Source organism: Lates calcarifer, linkage group LG5 (genome assembly GCF_001640805.2).
Source record: "Lates calcarifer isolate ASB-BC8 linkage group LG5, TLL_Latcal_v3, whole genome shotgun sequence".
Taxonomy (NCBI): Eukaryota; Metazoa; Chordata; class Actinopteri; family Centropomidae; genus Lates; species Lates calcarifer.
In genome coordinates this window covers 11586368-11600696 of record NC_066837.1, presented here as the reverse complement: position 1 = coordinate 11600696, position 14329 = coordinate 11586368, and the positions used below count along the sequence as shown (strand labels likewise).

At 41.2% G+C, this 14329-nt stretch overlaps 1 protein-coding gene across 1 annotated transcript in view; it reads left to right on the top strand.

Moving 5' to 3' along the window:
• The window catches only part of cntln (centlein, centrosomal protein), a 75032-nt gene that overhangs the window by 5243 nt on the left and 55460 nt on the right, over window positions 1–14329 (top strand). The window contains 6 exon segments of the mRNA XM_051070270.1: window positions 3756–3890; window positions 4813–4992; window positions 6653–6786; window positions 7694–7856; window positions 8455–8682; window positions 14114–14272. Of these exon segments, the coding sequence (XP_050926227.1) occupies window positions 3756–3890; window positions 4813–4992; window positions 6653–6786; window positions 7694–7856; window positions 8455–8682; window positions 14114–14272 (999 nt within the window).

Sequence of the window (14329 nt, the reverse complement as noted above, 5' to 3'; positions counted from 1 at the left end):
CAGTCATTTGGCAGCAGTGCGTAAAATCTTGCAGACCCAGGTCAGGAGCTTCAGTTAATGTTCACATTTAACATCAGAATGAGGAAAAATGTGATCTCTGTAACTTAGATTTACTTTTTTAGTGTGTTGATCTCTTGCTGATGTCCTGGGATTTTCATGCACAGAAGTCTCTAGAGTTTACTTAGAGTGGTGCAACAAACACTGAGCGGCAGTTCTGTGAATGGAGACACAATGTTGATGTGAGAGGTCAGAGGAGAATGGTCAGACTTGTATGAGATGGCCACAGTAACTCAGATCAGGTTCCACTCATCAGCCAAGAACAGAAATGTAAGGCTGCAGGGGGCACTGACTCACCAAAACTGGACTGGTGAAGACTGAATAAACATAGCCTGGTATGATTAATCTTGATTTCTAGTGAGGCATGCAGATGTTAGGGTCAGAATCTGGAAACAGCAGCATGAATCCATGGACCTCGCATGCCTTGTGTCAGCCCCTTAATACCAGTTTGTCAAGGTTTAAATGGCATCCCTGTACAAACAAACCATACTTACAGATATTTAATAGACAGACTGAGAGTCAAATGTCTTTCTCAACACGTTGCCTTTAAGTGTAAAATGAGGGCGTTTCTCATTTGTTTCTCCCAGACACATTCCAGTTATAAGCTTGCTTATCTGACATTTTAATTACAAGCATTTCTTTTATATAATTTATATATATACAACTTTATATAACGTTCACTGAAATGATTTGATTTCATCAGGATTCTTTATTTTACAGGATCTTTTTTGCCTTTTGTAGGTTGTGATTACAAACAAGTGAAACTTGAACTAAACACCTCAAGCTCTTTCGCTGTCTTACCTGCTTTCTTTTAGCATTGCCCCCTGAGTAATATTTCTTGATGGTATGATGGCTAACGATAATGACATCACTAATGTAATTTACTCCAAATCATCATCCCTTCACTGAAGCATCTGTCAGTCCCCTTCATTAGTGTCTCTCATCCAGAATCGTGTTCGTTCCTAATGAGACTGGCTGTAATGGAGTCATCAACTTGCCAGTGTCTTTTTTTTTTTTTTTTTTTTTTTTTTTACCTTCTCCTCCTCAGCCATCTTAACACTGATCCAGTCGATACAGGAGTCATAGTCGTAGCTCATCGAAGCACAAGATATGTGATTACATCCCAGAGCAGTGTTTTCTCACAGGTTTCAAACATCTCCTGATGGGTGTGGGTTCACGACTTTAAAGCAGCCTGATCTCCCAGCCTTCTTTTGGATAACCCCTGAACAGGGCTGTCTGATGTTGTTTATAAATTATGGCTTTATTATTTTGTGTCTATGGAGATAACATCCTCCTGTAGCCTGCAGAAACATTATGTTTGTTATACAGTCTGTGCCTCTTGGGAAACTAAATACTCTAAATAAGACAAGTTGAATGTGAAGGAGAGAAGTTATCTTTTTTACATTGATCAGACCTTGATTTTCCCTGGAATCTTGTTGTTCATGAGCAGTTCATTCATAAATAGTTTGCTGAATTGGACTTGATCCTAGTGAAGGCCGCTACATTTCAATAAGACTGTGGTGAAGTGAAAACTTTATTGATCCTAAATAGTTGAGGTGAATTTATAACCTTATTGTCATTACAACAAACTGTGTCAGGACTGCAACCAGAGAGACACGACAACATTCATCACCACACACTAATAATAAAATTATATGCATAAGAACATTTTAAATACTCAAAGTACCATAAATGTAAATCATAAAAATGAAATACTGCTCCTTAAGTGTGGAAGGTCTGGTGATTTATTTAATGTAGCTTTCGTCTCAAACCAATAGCTGGCAGATCGACATAAGTAGCCACACATTTTCAATCTGTTAGTGCCAGCTTTAAAGGCTGTGACAGTGTGTCTTAGACTTTCAAACCAGCCTGTTGTGATAGTAATAAACATGAAAGCTTACCAGCCTCCAGCTAAAGGATATAGTGTACTAACAATGCAAGCTGCGTGACTAAGCAGAGTTAAACCTTCCCTTTGATAAGCTGTCCAAGAGTCTCTGTACTTAAACGATGCATTCATCACTCTTAATCTGTTTAAGTGTACACCTGTTTACGCTGTGTTTAATTATCTGATGCATTTCAAACTTCACTTTCACAGAAAACTGTTTGATATTTTCATTCTTTTGTTTTTCAATGTGACTGAAAAGAATCTTGTTCTCCTCTGTAAATTGTTGGTAATGAAACTATGAAACTTGCGGGCTATTTGAAAAGCTCATTAATAGCTCTGTGCTGTGTCATCCAGCCCTCTGACAGTCATCATCTCGTCCATAGTCTTGAGCCATAAATACCCAAATAGTGATAGTAGTAGTAATTTTTTTTTTGGAGATGTGATGGTCTGCTGAGTGCACACAGGATCTCACACTCCTCTTTATGTCTCAGCTCTCCAACTTTGATGATGTTTTTTTTTCTTCCTGGTCTTCTTTTTTCCTTCCACCTCTTTCTCTACATACTTTCCCTCGCTACTCCGTTCCATTTTTGTAACATAATTAGCTTTCATTTTTGAACTGCACTGGGAATTTTCAAATGCTAATCTTTCTGTCCTAGACCTCTTAACTTGGCGGAACCCCCTTTTTTTCCTCTTCTATCAATTGAGCACTACTGGGGTTCAAATTGTTCTTGCCTACCTCATTATCAACGTTTGAATTTATTTTCTGCTCTCCAGTATAAATCTCTATTAAAGCCCCTCTGTTCTTAGCACGGAGAGCTAGGAGTAGCGAGGAACGCTAAATCCACTATCTGGATATATCTGAGTGATTTCCCTCAACATGGCAATTAATTGCATCCCAGAGCACAGTGTTATTTGAGAGAGGGCTGTACCCACAGAAGGCTGTGGATTACCAGCCAATGCCAAACCCCAGCTGATGCAGTGTTAAGAGGCCAGCCTCCTCCTACTAAGGCCACGAAGGCTGCCAAAAAATATGAAGTGAACATACACACGCATCAAAAGTGGGTGGTCATTAACATTATTGTACCCTTTCTGCTGTCCTCTGGTTTGGTGAAGCTGGAGAATCATTAAACCTATCATCATGGAGCTTTATGATGTTCTGTGATTCACTATAGAATTAAAATAAACATCAGTTAGATCTTAATAGTCTTTATTAGTTTGTGGTTGCTTTCTGCTTAGAGCTGCAACAACAGATAATTAATATTCTGATTGTCAGTTAATCATTACAAGTACTTTTTTCAAACAAAAATGTCAAATATTTGATTCTTCCAGGTGCTTGTCTTAACATTATTGTAAAGTGAACATCTTTGAGTTTTGGGTTGTAGGTTGGAGAAGACAAGACATGTAAACATGTCACCTTGGTCTCTAATAAAATTGTGATGGGCATTTTTCATTGTCCTCTGATTCTTTATAGACCTAATGATTAATTATTTATCTAGAAAATAGTCTGCAAGATAACTGATTATGAATGTTTCTGTTGCAGCAGCCTCTAGCGCAAAAAATAATTAGAGTTTTATTTATGTTTTACACTTTTTCTTCTTAATATTTACTGATATAGTTGTAAACAACCAGGTTTTGAAATCTGAAATGGTTGTTTTTATGTAATGTCTTATGGACACAATCCAAACCCTGATTTTGATTTGAGTTTTCTAAAACCTAAATGCATAATATAACCTGTGACTTTCTTCTTTCTTTGTCTCTCCTCCTCTATCTGTCGCTCTCTGTCCTTTTTTTTTCCCCCTTCTGTCTGCCACAGAAAGTGACAGGGCAGCAGCAGGAGATTAACAGTTTGGTGCAGAGGACGACGACGGTGGACGAGGAGCGTGCCTTAATGAAGAAAGAGCTGACAGCTCTGCGGGAAAAACTGGTCAATAAGAATCAGGAACTTCAGGTTTGTGGAACAAATGTTCAGCGGCAGTCTGGGCCTCAGAGCCAAAAAGTCTCTTTTCTGTGTGGCACTGAACACGACAAGTCCCCTGTGGCTATAGCCACAGGCGTTTGAATCATTTAGAAGAGGAGGAGGAGGATTTCTCAGCCCTCTTGAACACAATCTCCATGTCTTTGTGTCTTCTCTTCTGGCTTTTCAAACTCACTCTGTCTCAGCCTTTCTTGTTTTTAGCTTTACCTTCTTGCTACTGACAACAGAGAATTCTTAACAGCTGGAAAGTATGTGCGAGAGAGAAAGAGGGAGAGAAAGAAAAGCAGGTTGTTAACTTGAAGATAAATACTTAATGACTGCTTCAGTGGGAGAAAGTGAAAAGTGTGCATATGATGGTGTGGCTTCTCCCTAATTATGCTTAGATGGGACCCGGCTATGATTAATTGATAAAGGAATGGTCCTTACACAGTCTTGGTGAGGTCTCATGGCGTGAAATCGTGGGGGACAGCATCAAAGGAGACCTAGGTTGAGTCTAATGGGTCTTGCAGCAAGCACCATTCTCATTAGGAGCCTGTCATTAAAGCCGACAGACTGGCCTCTGTACCTGCGTGAGCCCGGCTCTTGCAGCACGGCTCGGCCCACGCCAGCCAACATCTGGCCACGTGGGTCCAGTCATACGGCACAGATGACCTTGGCCAATCAGCGGCCCATGCAGGGGGCTCCCGCAGCAAAGCTGGTCCACTGTTTACATATTCATTTCAACCTCAACCCCATGGGTTGCTTCTCTTTTTGTATCACTCCTCCTTTCTTTTTCCCCCCATTTTCTCAGTTTGAATTGCTACTTTTTCTGTTCCTCTCCTTTCGTCACTGTTGTTTATTTGGCCCTCATGACCTCCCACTCTCCTCCTCACACACACACACCTCTCTTATCCAGGAAATGAAGACGGAGTGTGGGAGGAAAGGGGAGGAGGAGCGGCAGGTGGTGCAGGCTCTGGAGGAGGAGAAAGAGGGATTAACTTCCCGCTGCGCAGCCCTGCGAGCTGACCTGGAGGAGAAAGAGAGGCAGGCCAACAGCCAGCGAGACCAGAGAGACGCTGCCCAGGCCAGAGTCAAGGTACGAACACGGGGACAAGTCCACCTGTACAGGAAGAGCCCCCGTCCGCTGTCTTTCCCTTTCTTGTGCACACCTTGAACTCTCTTGAACCCTCACACTCTCCTCCTCAGCATGTGAATATAAAAAGATAGCAAAGCACACAATTTAAATATACAGAGACTATATTCAAAGGAATGAGATATTATGATTTAACATGAGGGAGGCTGATCTTCCTTCCACCTGATGACCACAAAACCTTTAAATTTACATGTCGTTTGCATGTGTGGCTGCAAGAGTTTGTGATTGTTGTATGTTTTCTGTCATTCACTCTCTCCACAAGCGAGTAGGTTTTTCAGAATTTGCGCATGGTTCCAGTCATCATTATTTATTATTTATACTCTCCCTCTCTGTGGACATGAGAAAAACAGTGATTACACAGCGACAGCAGTGTTGCTGTTTAAACATTTAACCAGTCAGATCACAATCTGAGTCCTTGAAGAGGTTTCATCCACATCTCAACCTGCCGCCTGTTGCCATCTCCTCACAGAAATCATTTGCCTGCCAATATTGGAGTCTCAGGACACAGGAGCTGCAGGAGAACCTTGTGTTCTGCTCATCCTTATAGACTAATCATTATGAAACATATTGCCGCTCCAGTCAAATGGAGTCTGACAGAAAGTCTTGTATAAGTCAGGGCTGCAGAGTAATTATACTTGGACGGGATGGAGCCCAGCAACTAGTCTATGCACATCCATCACAGCCTAAGACACTCCACCTGTTCCTCATTTTTAGTATCATGAATTGATTTGAAAGATGGAGATGGAGAATATGGGGTGTGTGCTGGATACATCATGCCAATTTGTTTGACATTGCAAAGATTTGTCCAGTAAATTTATCATTTAATCCAGTGCATACATAGATAACATACACCTATTATATTGTTATTATAATTTTTTCCTTTTTAAATCAAAGAAATACCTGACAATATAACATCCCTGCAGCTAATACAGATGAACTTATCATCCTTATTATGTTCATATACATGTAGAAAGTTTTAAAAAATACAGACTATGGCTTAAATAAACATGACCAATGCATCAACAACACAAACAATCTCATCAAAGTGTTTCCTTTCTTTCCATTACCACTGGATAATTAATTTTTCGTATGGTTAATTCTGGTAGTGAGAAATATTGTTTTTAATTATATTCAAACTCTCTACACCTTATCTGTTCGGGCACGGTGCTGCTCTGCACTCAGATGGGTTTTGACAGTGCTCACAGCTCATTCCCATCGGATGACTATATGGCCATTGAAAAAAAAAAAAACACATGGAGCTTAAGAAGATGCTTTATGTTGTAAAACGGTTCCATCAGTTCTACCGTGTGTGACAAAAACACATCTGAAATGTGTCTTGTTTAGACAACTAGTAACAGCTTTTCCAAATGACACATAACTAATTCTAGTAATTCCAGCACAGTGATGAAATTACTTGCAAAAAAAGTTGTCATAAAAATACTAATCAGAAATATTTATTCATATTGAATGGAAGTATATGTACTGGTCAGAGGTACAAAAAGAAATTCAGATGTTTTGATCCTCTTTTGTAATCTGTGTTAAAGTGTGGAATATATTGTGAAAAGTCTCTGAAAGGGCTTTAAATTCAATGTTTCTTTACCAGGAGTTGGAGGAGGAGCTCCATAACACCTGGCAGGAGTTGTCCAGCCTGCAGAGCTACAGTAGCAGTCTGGAAGGTCAGCTTTCCTCCAAAGAGAGGGAGGTGGCAACAAAAGAGGGGCAACTCAATCAACTCCGGTGAGCTGAACTGAAGAATTGGCCAGTATATTTTAGTGTTTGTTTTTTCCTAGCAACCTCATCTACTTTAAGTAGTGATATTTTGGAGTAATCTCATTAGTTGAAGTATGTGTGGATCTCTCTTGTGTAGACATATGCGTATACATCTCTTCAAACGGGTTAGTGCGTGCAGCAGCTAGTATATCACTCTACGCTGTGAGGCTTGGGGGTGACACAGATCTCCTCCGCTCTGGCTCACCTAAAGCCACTTGATAAGCCCTGCATAGTGGATGTGCTTTAAAAGAGGGAGAAAAGGGAAACAGGGCAGGCTTTGGCTAAGCTTTAGTCGATATGATAAAAACTGTGAGAACCGTATGAGCCTTAGTGGTAATCTCAACCTTTTTTAACTACTTTTCTGTTTTAATGCCAGAGGCACTCTGACATGTCAGTCACACCGGGGGATAGAGACCACTCTTCAGGTTTTAGTTAGGTGATTAAAGATGTCCTCATACGTTAGTGAGCACTTTGTGGGACAGAAAACAAATTTCTGATATGAACTTAAAAGGTTACACATGCTGTTATGTTGAGGGAAATTTAGACATGGTAAAAGGTAAAAGAGAGAGTTAACAAATGCATCATTCTCCTGGATTTTAGTGAAATATGGTATTTTTCAGGGAAAGTATGTGGATGTGAATTACATTACATTTATTATTAAATAAACATTTTTTACATACTTATTTTATTTATTTGAAATAATTAATTCAAGTTATCTGACTTTCTCAGACCTTCTTGTTTTTTAAGAATTCTTTTACATTTCTCACCTTGAGTAGGAAAAAAACTCAACTGTTATAAATGCTATAATTTCAGTGTATTGATGAGTGAGTTTCAGTATGAGTTTGTATAACATGTTGCATATGTGTGTGTGTAGTCGTGAGTTTGCAGAAGTGCAGACTCTGTACAGACAGAGCACAGAGCATGCAGCAGAGCAGAGCCATCTGATCAAGCAACTGGAAGGACTCAACCTCGACACACAGAGAGTCCTGAGGAACCAAGAGGAGGCCCATACTGCTGACACCACCTCCTATCAGAGGGTACTCGCACATGCACACACACACGCCAAAACCTCAAACTTATCATTATTATAACCACTTTGTTGCACTCCACTCAGGCCTCACCCGCTGTGGTGATTTATTTCCAGGCTAGCTGTAACCTACAATTATTTTACTAGTGCCAGAGAAGAAGGACCTTTCTCACAGTATCCTGTTACTGTGAATGGGTTCTCAACCTACCAGCCCTCTGTCTGATGACTCTACCACTGTGCCGTGCCATCCACAGCCAAACACAGGGAGGGGCAGAGGGGCAATTATTAGTCATAAAACATGAACATTAAGGAACATTTTGGTTTCACTTTATATTATCATCTTTTTGGTGTCATCCATTTTTCCTTTTCCTTCTTACTTAGATGATCTTAGCATATGTCTTTCCCATTACTATGGAAATGAGAAAAACACCCTCATATGAAAACACTTGTCCATCTCAATGTCACCTAATCCCACGAGTGATTTTGTCTCATCTTTTTACATCCCATCCCTGGTTGACCTGACCCATTCCCTTACCTCTTCACCTCCCCTTCTGAGCTCTATTTGATTTTTTCCCAAACCTTTCTGTCTTATTTGTACTTGTTGACAGCTGTACAAGGAGCTGAGTCAGTGCTACCAGGCCCTGGTGTCGAGTGAGGCCAACCTCCGTCAGAGTCACCAGGAGCTCAGCAGCCAGCTGGTTCAGAAAGACCAAGTCATCCTGCAACTCCAGGCCCAGCTACAGCAGCTAAAACAGCAGGAGCAGGAGCAAATACAACAGCTACAGGCTCAGCAGACAACCATCTATCTGTCACCCAACAGACAAACCAACTTTAAGGTAACTTCCTCTCTCATTCTTCACCCTCTTTCATCACAACAAAGAGGAACTTTGCACTTGTGTGTGTAAGGACAACAGAATATGTATGCTTATTATTCCCTGCATATTATATCTATGCCTTTTCTGAAAGGATAAATACATTATTCTATGATGCCTCTGTCAATCACCTGTCTGAAGCGCATGTGTAATTGTCCTAAGGTACAGAAACGGCAACGTGTAGGTGGATTAGTAGGCGCAGCAATACCTGATATGCCCCAGCACGGCCTGTGGTGGTGGTCTTTAAGTGCGAATCACTCTCTTGGTATCACTCTAGTTCACCCTTGATCTAGCCATCTCTCTTAGCAGCAGTGTCTTTCATGTCAGCTATCTGATCTTTCGTTCTCAGTCCGGGGCATTCACACTCTCTCTGACTTGCTTACTTTATCTATCTTCTTTCTCTCTTCCCACCCAAGTACCTGGAAGTCTTTTTAACACTCTCTGGTCACATAGCAGATAAGACAGATAAGAGGTGGAGAGAGGTGATTTAATTGGAGCTTGGTAACGTTCTTGAAGATGATGTTGGAGTTGCAGTTCTACATCTGTCAGTCAGCGGGGGTTTGGCTACGGCTCACTACCTTTGAACTGTCACCCCAAGGCGATAGTGGATGGTAGTTTAAATTTAATGCTGCAGCCACAATTTAAGTGACCTTTAATAAGTCCTAATGATTCTTGGACCACACAGTGTCAAAGACTGGGTTGAGAATAGTAACAGGTATCTATATCTTATTCTCTTGAGCCACGCAGCCTCATTCCATCAACATAGTAGGGCACTGCATTTGTCGTTATAATGAGTCTCTCAGTCTGTTCTGCAGTGTGGCTCTCACTTCAGTTTACTGCAGATAAAACAACTTTGTAGCTGCAGATAATATTTTTGCAGCAGCTGAGTAATTTCTATGCCTCCACAGGCAGTAATTGTTTAATTTGATTGGTTGATATTTTCTGACAGTGCTGTCCCCAGACTGTAGAAGCTAAAAGATATCAGCTCAAATGTTAAGTAGGTTACAATCGCCCTGTCTCACTTAACCCTGTTAATTTAACCAGCGGTGAAGTATAAATGGATCATTTAGTCAGTAATTAAATACAGTACTGCAGTGTTCCCCCAGTAATTAATACTACATTTAGAGAAGATGAAGTTAGTGCTGCATGTGTGTAGTGTGGGCATGCATCCGTGCATACATACATACACCTATGTAGTGTATGTATATGTGTGCGTGCATATGTGTGTGTGTTTTATTGCAGCAAGCTTCACACTCGACCCTCTCTCTCGCATTCAGTCAGGTCAGAACAAAAAAAAACATCACAGGCATTTCAGGCTTGCGATGTAATTAGAGAAATCTCATGTATATAACCTATGCTAAGAATTAATATGAACTTTTGTTTACTGAACACATGTAGCTGCTGTCTGGCTGATTTGTTTCTTTAACTTTCTTACCCACTGACATCAAAGTGAACAGATCAGGTATCCCAAGGTATAGCGCTCAGTCAGGAGGGCTTTCTGTTTCCCACTCCGTAATTTCACTGACAGGTTGTGCGTTATGTGTGTGTGTGTGTGTCTGCGTGGGTGCGCGTTTGACTAAAGGTGTGTGTATCCGAGCGCATAATCGCAAATTCTGTAACAACTTCCTCCCGAACACCTGTTAAATTCTAATGCTCAGGTTGTTAAGGCAGATTTGATTTTAATTTTAAATGTTTTGGTGGAAGTTACTATTGGAGGTGATCAAAGTGCTGATCGCTACGGGAGCACAGGGGGGAGACGCAGCGCTCATCTGAATATGGACCAGAGCGACGGCTTTGAACACCCCTCCTGCAGTGTTTTTTTTTGGGGGGGGGATAAAGGGGGAGGGTGGGTGAGAGGAATAACACCCATTGTGTGATATACTTCCATGCTGTGCCTGTGCACCGAGATTGACTGTCTGTTCTCTCCCGTCTTATGCAGAGTTAACTCTTTACAGGAAACCTAACGAGTCTTTACAGAGGCTGAAACATACATGAACCACGTCTGCTATAACCAAACTCTTCAAGCTGCCAGTTAATATGAACCTTACAAGGTTTACATTAGAGTATGAAATTGATGTTACTTTTCCTTTTTTAAAAAAAAAAAAATCTGTTGATTGTTTTTTTCCGATTCGTCATTTAGTGTATAAAACAGAAAAATACTGGAAAATGTTGTAGCACAAGGTGACACCTTCACATTTATAAATATTCTACTTGCACTGTATTTTCAGGTGTTGTGTATTTGTCTGAAAACAGTGAGCTGTCTCTTCAGTGTTAGACTGGAAATGGCCTCATGCCCTCGTCTGCTCGCTGTAGGGCTGAGCTGCACATCAGGCACCTGGGTGACCCCCCACGCACCGTGTGCTGCAGTCTGAACAAACTGCCAGGTTGGGGAGGTTTGGGCCGCCAGGTTGGGTGGTCACCATCACAATCTAGAGGCAAACAAGAGCCCTCATTAGTGGATAAAAAACCAGCTAGAGTGAACATTTAATCATTTATGACTGTTTCCCTAACTGCATCGTTGTATTTATTATAGTAGTCCAGTGTTTGGCTACTGTCAGAGCTGTGCTGTGATTAAAGACCAACATTAGAATCTGTAGCAGACCTCAGGCTTTCTGGAACCTTCGCCACAGTAAATGAGTGGTAAGTTGTTAATTGTGTGGGCAGTCATTCAAAGCAGTGGTTATTCTCTCATCAGCATTGGAAAGGGAAAATTAAGCATTTTCATTCACTCCAGAAAAGTTTCATCTAAATTTCAGAAGAAGAAACCACTGTGTCTTTTAAATGTTTACCAAAACTTTTTAATAGACAGTAGGAGTTTTTCACAGCAGCCATTTTGACACATCACAGGAGGAGAAGCATAGGTTTAAATAATGAATTTAATAACAGCCAAATAAATAAAATCTGTGGTTTCCTTCCTCCCCTTTACTGGCCTGTTTTCATTTTAATAAATTCAGTTATTCTCATAGATATGACCCTTTACTGTGGCCCAGCTAAAACACTCACTATCCTGCTCCTTAAAGAATCATTCACCTGCATTATCACTTTAAAAACACACTGACATTTTCATCCAGTTTTAGCACACGATACACAAAATGTCGATAACACATTAAAGTCGCTCGTATGAGTATAACCTTAAGCATAGAAGCAACATTTCCCAAGAGGACTGAGCCTTTTTCCCTTTTTTTTCTAAATTGATAGAAGCCCACATGCTTCATCTCCCTCGGCTTATTGAGATGGTTTTTAACATCTGCTTCTGGCTTGTTATTTATGTTAACCAATATAAACACTTTTAGATGTATAATTAAAGTGCTAGTTACACACACACACACGTGCATAAATACACCCACCGTTTTGCCGGGTCACGTTTGGCTTAGGTGAGGCGTTTCTTTTGATCATCATCATCATTAATAGCAACGATGGGAGTGAAAGTGATGAAACCATAACGCTACAAAGAAACATGGAAATTAATTTTTCAACCAAGAGCTAAACAAACAGAACAGAGTCAGCCAGAGGGTTCTCTTGTGTATTTTATACAACACAACTTTCAGTGTGTGACCTTTCTGACGACCTTAGAACAGAATAGAGGAAATTACAGTAGAAGGAGGAAACATGGATTTCAGCGTTTGTATGATTTTTAGCTCAACTGTGCGTCGGGTACTTCTAGTCTTTGCTGGTGATGTTCGGGAGAATGTAATGAAAAGCTTGTATAAGTCAGATATTTTTGAGTTATTTTCACATCGGTCTTGTTTTGACTCTGGCTGCTCTCTTCATTTGTTTCCCATCTGGAGTGCCACTCCTTTAGCTCAACTGTTGGGACCTCTCTAAGGGCATGTTAAAAATTTATTGCAACCTGCTGCTTGTATTTACATACACTTCTTCCCCTCAGATACATCAGGAAGCCTCCTTATGTCAAAACATTATGTGAAGGTCATAAATTCAAATAATGCTTGAAATTACAAAGCATTTCTTATCAATATTTTATGGCTAATAATGCTGTTCTTGTCACCCACTCGACTCGTGTATATCTTATCAGTAAATAGTGTTGTCAACATTAGTTTGTGTATGAGTGTGTGCTTGGAGCTGGGCCACGTCCAGGGCCAGAGACATACTAATGACATGGACTCCAGTGGTGTGTTTTACCAGCTCAACTGCTCTCATTAGATGAGAACCTCTGTGTAGCACAGCTCGCCTCATTAATGAAGCACAGCCATGTGCCGCTGCAGATACATACACACACTCGTTCAGGCGCACACACCCGGGTCAAACAGACTGTGTGGGAGGACTCAGGGCTGTGTACACACACACACACACACACACTCACAGAACATACACACACCCGACATCCTACTCACTGTCCTTCTATAAAGTCCCTCTTCACTGCGCTAACAGTTAACACACTCATACATATATGCACACACACACACTCTTTGAAGAATCACCATCTTGAATACAAAGTGGACTTAGCTTGGTGGGGGGCATGCACCTTGTACTCCTCACTTCTCAGGCCCATCCAGTTATTTTCACACATCCTGTCCCTCCACACGTGTGTAAATGTGATTGTGTAAGTATGTATTTGTGTATCAGTCTGAGTCTGTGTCTGTGTGTCTGTGTGTGTGTGTGTGTGTGTGTGTGTGTGTGTGTGTGTGTGGCAGGGGCCCCTCCTGATTATAGCTGCTCCATAATTAACAGTGATCAGATTTGTTTTGTGGCATAAATGGTGCATGTGTAGAACATTAGGCCTGGCAAGTCTCATTTCACATTCAGCTCAAGGGCTCGGCAGCAGACGGGTCACGAGCTTCAGGGAGCACAATCACAAGCCTCGCTCCATATGGTCCTGCCTGCCGCATCCTCACCAGCGAGGGCCGCCAGTGCCAGACAAGTTCCCCCAAGAACCTAATCGTGTTCAGTAATTACCAAGACCGGCTTTTCTCTTTTTTTCTCCTCCTCTCCCTCAGCTTCCCCCCAATCTCTTGCTCTTTTTTTTTCACTGCACCTGCATGCTCTCTTCTTCTCTTTCTATCCCAGGCGCTCTCACCATGCGCTGCCTTCACTAAGCTGCTCGTAATACGTGTGTGTTTCCTCTTTTACATCTTTGCTGCTTTACACAGTTTCCCTGTTTTCTGGATGAAAATTGTGAGAGGTAAAAACTCAGACACTCCCACATCAGTTAATTTCTAAATTGCTTTATGTGGCTGATGCCGAAAAACCCGGTCCGTCCTCCTGACTGCCTGGAAATTATAAATAATTGTAACAGATGCGCCAATATGGCCGGCCTCCAATAAACGAGGCCCCAGATAATTTGACCAACCCCGTTTGACAGGCCAATTTAATAAAACATGAACAAAATCTTCCTCACTAATAATTTATCATCCCCTCTCCTCCCCTTTGGTTAAAGTTGATTACCCTGGCAGTTAACAAGGTCACGCCCAGATGCCAGCTTTCTGATAATGCAATCAGGACTCGTTGGAAAAAAGGTGATGACATCCTGTGTGGTTTTCTTCACTACGTGGCCTCCCAGAACTGCACAGTTGTGAAGGCCTGTGTTTGTCAAAAGGCTTCGATTTGATGTGTTGAGTAGAAGCTGATAGCAGCAGGTGAGATTGTTTTTTTT